The sequence below is a fragment of the Lepidochelys olivacea genome, assembly GCF_965140295.1.
Source record: "Lepidochelys olivacea isolate rLepOli2 genome assembly, chromosome: 9".
Taxonomy (NCBI): Eukaryota; Metazoa; Chordata; order Testudines; family Cheloniidae; genus Lepidochelys; species Lepidochelys olivacea.
This window is the reverse complement of record NC_140419.1, coordinates 36,807,679-36,815,822: the sequence shown is the minus strand read 5'-3', so window position 1 is coordinate 36,815,822 and position 8,144 is coordinate 36,807,679. Positions and strand designations below refer to the sequence as shown.

General features: G+C 38.1%; 1 protein-coding gene across 1 annotated transcript in view; it reads right to left on the bottom strand.

The window, feature by feature from the left end:
• Positions 1 to 365: 365 nt before the first annotated feature.
• SERPINE2 (serpin family E member 2) overlaps positions 366 to 8,144 on the bottom strand; it is a 38,918-nt gene continuing 31,139 nt past the window's right edge. The window contains exons 5-9 of the mRNA XM_084639032.1: positions 5,813 to 6,011; positions 5,573 to 5,673; positions 2,326 to 2,412; positions 1,498 to 1,581; positions 366 to 1,017 (exon numbers count right to left, since the gene is read on the bottom strand). Of these exons, the coding sequence (XP_084495158.1) occupies positions 980 to 1,017; positions 1,498 to 1,581; positions 2,326 to 2,412; positions 5,573 to 5,673; positions 5,813 to 6,011 (509 nt within the window). The 3' untranslated portion in view covers positions 366 to 979. The remainder of the gene's footprint in view (positions 1,018 to 1,497; positions 1,582 to 2,325; positions 2,413 to 5,572; positions 5,674 to 5,812; positions 6,012 to 8,144) is intronic.

The window sequence follows — 8,144 nt, the reverse complement described above, 5'->3', positions numbered from 1 at the left end:
TGCATCCTTTGAAGTGTGGGAAAGGACCTCCTAGGGGGGAGCTGAGATCTCCTCCTCCGGTACATTTTTGAAAACACCTGCCATTAGGTGCAATCTGGGGCACTGCAAAGACAAAATATTTGCTTTTCAAACATATTTTTGAAGCCTTAGGGATAAGTCATCCACGGCAGGACTCGTTTAGCAGATTGCAGAGAGGCTTAGCTCCATCAGGCTAGGGAAATCAAGAAAACCATCCTTTCAGTTGGTGGTAGAATTTTAACAAGTGGCTCCCAGGAGTCCTGCCCACAAATGCTCACCAGCACATTGCTGTGATACCTTGGCTTCTCTGACTGTTCATAATGCATTTTATTTTTCCTTTGTACAAAAACAGATATAAAATTTAAATCCAATACAAAGTGAATACTAGCAATGACAAGTTTACATTACAGTAAAATAGGACATCAATGCAAATGTGTTATCAAGACATTAGTTCTTTAAAACTTTACCTCAGTGTTACATGCATTATATAAAATAAACTGCTAGAGCTTTTCATCTAGTTCCACAAAAGATACCCAGTCATCAAGCCATTCAAGGGCAAAAATAGTGTTGAAGGGACATCTACAAACCCAAAGACATTTTCCACAGAAAAATCAATGCTAACAGAAATGGTTTGTTTAGTCATGCTCTTGTTAAAACCCTCCCACAAGAACTATGCATAAAATTCTTAGGACAGAAAAAGCTCAGTAAGTTTGTTAGCATAGGCAACCATTCAGTAGTTCAAAGAATCTTTTAGACATTTTGAAAAGGTATCATAGTTTTCAATTTGTATTTTCCCACAAAACCAGAACTACATTGACTCTTTTTTCAAAATCTAGTCACAGCAGGCTAAAAACTAGTTCTTGAGTGAAGTGAAAGTAGTGTACGAAAATATTTAACGGAACTAGCAAGGATGTATCAAATGAGTCTCTACTTTGCTTCTTAAGGAAAACCTTTTCCGTACTCAAGGTTTGTTTATTTGTCCCATAAACAAGACTGCACCTAAGGGATTAAATAAAGACTAATATTACTACATATATCCAATTTGTAAGTATTGTAGAGCATTCACTGAAAAATACATTTACAGAATGCATTCAAATAAAATCTAGGTAAGAAGGCTGTTTCACACTCCATGAGCTTTCTTTGTTTTGGTTAGGGGAACTGTAGATTAACAAACTATTTGTTTTTAGGTGAGTTTGGAGTGTATACGAATATAGATTCTCCCAAGACCCTCCCATACACTTTAAGGTCAGAACGGACCATCATGATCATCTAGTCTGACCTCCTGTGGAGTAGGTTTTCCAGTTCTTCTGGTTTATTTTAAACAAAGTTAAAAGCATAATACAGAAGCATCTTTTGTATTTGTTTTAGCAGCACCTACTGGACAGCTTCAAGCTTTCCCACCTAGAAATTACAGTTTGCATGTAGTCATTATACTGTATGAACTCAACTTGCACGCAAAATAATACAAACTTTGCTTACCTGTAGGATTGTGACGGATGAAAAATACAAATGGTCTGTCTACTATAAACCAAGGAGGGGAAGACCTGGCTATTAAAATTGCAGCTTCCAAAGAAAGTGAAAGAAGAGAAAAATGGGATGGAAAATTAAACAAGCCAAACACTATCACACTACAAACAGTGCAAATATGAAGCATCAAACAGGTTTATGATTTGCATTCGATATTTGTTTGCTCCTTTAGATGTTCCATTTCACTATCATGCATCAGTTTATTAATTGTTTTATAATCACCAGTGGCAGCATGGGTCAGCCACAGGAGGCCATTTTATCCAATGCTATCTATTGCAAATGAGCCTTCTTATATTGCTCACCAGAACCACACAATCCATTCAAAAAAGAGAAGAACTAATAATTAACATCAAAATTCAAGATTGTTCCCCTACAGGAAAACCCAGCTGCCATCTTAGAGCAGTGTGGCATAAATGCGTGCCTCTGGAACAGCACAAGGAGGCATATTAGGAGTCAAGGATTTGGCCACTAAATTTTAAACTTGATGCTGTTCTATAGGTAGCTAGTGGAGTGAAGAGACTGTTTACAATTTGTGGAAGGCTATGTTTAACTAATTCTGTATTGACATAAAATTCACTTAAACAAAAACAAAAAACCACCTCTCAATGGTAAAATTCACTTGATTTTTTACTGTCCTTTCTGAGTACGTGCTTCTGCTGAAGTGATCTCAATTTAAGCGTTCACAAAAGGTTTCCCACTTCAGAGAAAATCTAATTAATTTGTTTTAGTATAGTTACTTTTAATTAAGGATTAAATTAAACCAGAGAGAGAACTACATACTTGTTGCTGCAGAAGCTTTGGTTCCATCTTCACTAACTTCAATTTTTGCTTTTTGCAAAATATGAGATACATGAAGGCTCTCTGTTCCTGTGTGACCAAAACAAGAACAGCACTTGTATTAACATGCAGTTATACATTTGTTATACTGTATGTAAAGTTTTCCAAAGTAGTAAGTTTCTTGTATCTGGTAGACCAACTGTATAGCAGAGCATGAGAAGGCTGCTACAATTCTAGCAAAGACTAGGGTTGCCAACTTTCTATTCACACAAAACCAAACACCCTTGCCCTGCCCCGCTGCATGCTGTCTCAGAGGCCCTGCCCCCCTCTCACTCCATCTCCCCCATTCCTTCTGTCGCACACCCTCGCTCATTTTCACCGGGCTGGGACAGAGGATTGGGGTGCAGGGGATGATGGCTCCAGCTGAGGGTGCAGGCTCTGGTGTGGGGCCAGAGATGAGGGATATAGGATGCAGGAGGCTGCTCTGGGCTGGGACCCAGCGGTTTGGAGGGCGTGAGGGAGATCAGGGCTGGAGCACAGCGGCGGGGGGGCTCTGGGCTGGGACTGAGGGGTTCAGAGGATGGGAGGGGGATCAGGGCTGGGGCAGGCGCAGGGGAGGAGGGTCGGGGTGCAGGCTCCCAGCGGCACTTACCTCAATCAGCTCCTGGAAGCAGCGGCATGTGCCCTCTCCGGCTCCTACGCAGAGGTGCGGCCAGGCAGCTCTGTGTGCTGCCCCCTCCTCAGACACTGCCCCCCGCATCTCCCATTGGCCATGGTTCCTGGCCAATGGGAACTGCAGAGCCAGCGCTTGGGGCGCAGACAGCATGCTGAGCCCCTTGGCTGCCCCTATGAAATAGGAGCTGGAGTAGGGACATGCTGCTGCTTCCGGGAGCTGTGTGGACCCATGGCAGGCAGGGAGCCTGCCTTAGCCCTGCTGATCGGACTTTTAACAGCCTGGTCAGCAGTGCTGACCGGAGCAGCCAGGGTCCCTTTTCGACTGGGTGGTCTGGTCAAAAACTGGACACCTGGCAATCCTAGTAAAGATTGAAATCATGGTGTAAGCAAGAGGATTTTGTCCTGTTGTTAAGATGCAGTTGCTGGATCTGATCACTACAGAAGCAGCCAATCTGATGACACCAAGCAGAGAAAGCATACAATATGCTTCATGTAAAGGAATGGATTAGTGGGACTTCTGCGTGACTGTTTCTTATATAACCGTAGTATATCAGTTGTTAAATTGAGAAGTATTAACACAGGCACAATGTTGCTATTAGTTAACACATACATTAGCCAAAGCACAGAAAGAGTGCTAATATGAAATTTAACACACTAAACAAGTCTGCTATGGCATTTGTGTATACATGCCATTGCAGTATTAGCACATGCTTGTGTATATAATTAAAACAAACACATGGTGATGGACAATGTCCAAAATCAGAATCTTTTGCCCTGGCTTTATTTAGTGATGCAGAAATCAGTGGCACAATTCACTCACTGATTAAGTGCATTATGTTTATGATGACAGTAATAAAATAAATGGGATAGAAAATGTCTAGGTGACTGGAGGACATAGTTTACCCTAAAGATGCAGCAACACAAATAATTTTTAAAAACTACTGGTACAATCTTAGATTCTGAGCTTATTTTGTGGTTTTAAAGGTAAAACTGAAAATTTGTAATCAGAGTAATTTTTTCTTAAATACAGAAATTATAGCAACAGGTAATACAATTTAAATTCATCCTGAGTACCTTAAAAACTGTTTAAATAGAACACTTTGCTTCCAATAAAATAAAGGACCAAGGGCTCACAATTAATTGCAGTAAACTCACGTGATTAACTCAAAACAAATTAACTCAATTAAAAAAATTAATCGTGATTAATCAGTTTTACTTGCACTGCTAACCAATACCAATATAAATTATAAATATTTTCTATATTTTCAAATATATTGACTTCAGTTACAACAGAATACAAAGTGTACAGTGCTCACTTTATATTATTTTTATTACAAATATTTGCACTGTAAAAAGGATAAACAAAAGAAATAGTATGTTTCAGTTCACCGCATACAAGTACCGTAGTGCAATCTCTTGATCATAAAAGTGCAACTTACAAATGTAGAATTTTTTTTTTAAATAACCGCACTCAAAAAAAACAAAACAATGTAAAACTTTAGAGCCTACAAGTCCATTCAGTTCTACTTCTTGTTCAGCCAATTGCTAAGACAAAAAGCTTGTTTACATTTACGGGAGATACTGCTGCCTGCTGCTGATTTACAATGTCACCTGAAAGTGAGACCAGGCATTTGTATGGCACTGTTGTAGCCAGCATTACAAGGTATTTATGTGCCTGATATGCTATACAGTCATATACCTCTTCATGCATCGACTTGTACATTGCACTTTTATTACCGTGCAAATATTTGTAATAAAAATAATGTAAAATGAGCATTCTACACTTTGTATTCTGCGTTGTAATAAAAATCAATATATTTGAAAATGTAGAAAAACATCCAAAATATTTATAATAAATTTAAATTGGTACTGTTAATGTTTAACAGTGTGATTAAAACTGCAATTAATTGCAATTAATTTTTTTAACCGTTCGATAGCCCTAAAAGGAACTTAATCTCTTATTTCAAGTGGAGAAGTGTATAAGAGATATAAATGAGTTGTGTTAACAAGCAAGGTCTTTTTGTTTTGGATGTTTTTTTTTCCCCCCCGAGTAACTAATCAGAAATCTGATGGTGACATAAAATTCATAGCCACAAGACATCCAGTTCTCTTTTAGAAGTCAGTGCTCCATTGTCAGAAAGAGAAAAAAGTTTATGGATCAATTAGGCAGTTCAATGACTGTTCCATTTTTACTCAACATTACCATCAATTTGGCAGACATCCTTCCTTTCTCTCAAGTCTGTTGATGCAAAGTTTATAGAACAAATTGTAAAAGAAAAAAAGTGCCTCAATTACATCTTCCATTATGGTCTCATCTAACATGATTTTTTTGTAAGCCAAAAGGAAAAATATTGAAGAAAATGTACGACTCTGACTGTGAAAATGCCTCATAACATTTTATTTACTTCTCGCAAGACACACCATATGGTTAACTTTGTTATTAATTTAGATGTTTGCCTTTTGGTGGAAATGTTTCAAAGCAGCAGGTTGTTTTAATAATTGCAATTGTAAAACAGCAGTTCTAGAAAACGTGAACAAAAACCGGAAGAAGAAGAATTTAAACAAGACAACCTACTTGTTATTTTTGCAAAGTTTGCCTTTGACTGCTCAAACATATCTGTAATGCCAAGTACTTTCAGAGGCTCCTTTAAATCTGTTTCTGCTACTGCTGTGAACCTGATTGCAGCATGCAAAATAGAAGAGACATCAGAATTATGACTAAATGTTGCTTTAAGTGCTGAGAAGGACTATAGAAGAATTCCTTATTTTGGGGGTTGGGGGGGGGGAGAAGAGACTGGAAGATATTAGTACTCACTTGGGTAAAATAACTTGCACTCTCTTTTGTATCATGGTTGTCATCCAGCTCTGTATTGTTTTTGTGCTGATGTGAGGAATGATGGCAGAGAGAGGGGTAGTGCTTTCTGTAGGCAGAGCAATCAACATACTGATGCTTTCGCCATGGTAAGGCAATTCAATTATGTTATACCACAAGTCATTTGGGGTACTTGTTGTGCCTAAGGAGAGGGAGAGAGAGAAGTCATAATTCTCAGTTAAAAGCCTTCAACCTCGGATATTCAAAAGCAGTAGTGAGTAAAAATGTTAAACCTATTGGCAAAGCTTTAATATTATTGTAACTGTAAAGTCTCAATGTCACAGTTGGGTTACCATCTTCCAGTAGAGTTCACTTACATAACAAGCATGGAGTCTATATAAATGTTACATTTGATAATGCAATGCAGATAGAGCCAAAAAATCTACTCTATGGTGTCTCAGATTAGTTTCTACAAGTTACATGAATATTACTTGGTGGATTGTTGGAGTTCCTTTGAAAATATAAATAGCCATGCTGCAGCCTGCTTCAGAGTCTCATCAGCATCTACTGAAACGGTAGTGGGTGGGAGACATGATGGAAATAAAAGACCATCCAAAAGAGAGCACGAGATTCCTTTTGTAAAGCAGGTTTTCTTTTCCTCTAAGGACTATGGTACACTGGGGATCAGAAAGAGTCTTTAACAGTCTCTGCCAACTGCCACAACATCTGCATTTGAACCCCTTTGAATCTTGTGCTGCTTCTGAACTGAGAGTAAAAGAGCCTACTGCTACAGTTCACCAAGGAGACTCCCCTGGAAACAGTAAGGTAGGCAAGTAAAGGACACAGATAACAATAAGAACAGAGGGTAGCAAAAAAAAAAAAAAAAAAAAAAAAAGACAAGCTTAGGAACTTAGATATTGCCCAGGATAGGACTGCCAGCAGTTTGTAAGCACATGATGCACAACAGATTGTAGCAGGCCACTGACTATCTGTAATGTGCAGGACCATATTCAGTGGGTAAATATACATGGGGTCTCATCCAAAGGCCACTGAAGTCAATAGGGGTCTTTCCATTATTATTAAAAGATGCAAAATCCTGTTAGTGTTTTAAAAGGCAGTTTTCAGTATGGGATCGTTCAAAAGATTATTGGATTTTTTTGTCCCATGTGATGCTACTTTAGCAGCAGTTTATTGTGGCTAGACATAAATCCAATGGTGCATCCTAATAAAACTTTCCAGCATAAACACCTACATACAAATTATGCTAGCATTCAAACTGCTGCTGGTAATCCACCAGGGACCATAACTACTCTAGTTAAAGACCATAATTACATCAGTAGCATACTATTATGAGCATAGTAGCATACTATTTCCATACCACTTGGAAACAAACAAAAAACCCAGACTATCCTCTTCCTTGTTCTGTTATGGGATATTAGGACATGAAACTGAAAGTACTATGCAATAACACTAACAGGGCTGATGAAAAGCACAACAGGCTTGTTTACCAGTTGGAAAAGAAAGTAGAAAAAAAAAAGTCTAGCTACTTGAATGGATCTTGATCAGCAAAGAATACATATGGAGACAGAGTTACAAGAAAATAAGTGGTCAAAAAGGCTAAGGAAACTGAAAACCATTTTATATGTTCCAGGACACAATCTATCTGGGAAATGGACTAAAGTTCTCCTTATTTTATAGTTAACAGAAAAAAGGAAGAAGTTAACAAATTAAGTTAATCACAAACTTGTTTCACAATAACATCTCTTCTCACAAAAAGAAAGCAATAAAAAGACATCCTGAAATTTATTCAAGAGTAAAGAGATTTCCACAAGTAGCTCCTATTGCTGGTAAAGCATTACACACCATAATAGGCCTCCAGCCAGCTCAGCTCATGCTAAAATTCTTAAAAGACCCTTTTAACTATCAAGACACTAACTGGTACTTTAACAAAACATCACAGGTGTTAGTCATGGAGGATTACAGCTAGCAGTTTATCTATAGATGTCCCATCTCAGAGGACTGCATTGCAACTTGAAGATCCATTAGCAATCTGAGAGTCTTTCCTATGTCTAATTACTAGCATTTTATTTAAATTAAATTAAATAATTAAAGCTAATTATTTTCTTTACTTTTCTGGAGACACGTTGGAGGCTGATAGACTCTAATAGGTTGGTTTCCTAATCAAAGAGATTCCTTTTTGTGACAGGGAATCCTTTATCAACTAGAATTCTTACCATCATCAGCTGGGTGGACAGCATGCTGCCTACATATTTAGCTGAAAAGCACTTACTTGTAAGACCACGAAGGAAACTCTTCCCTCAGTGTTATGCTCTAT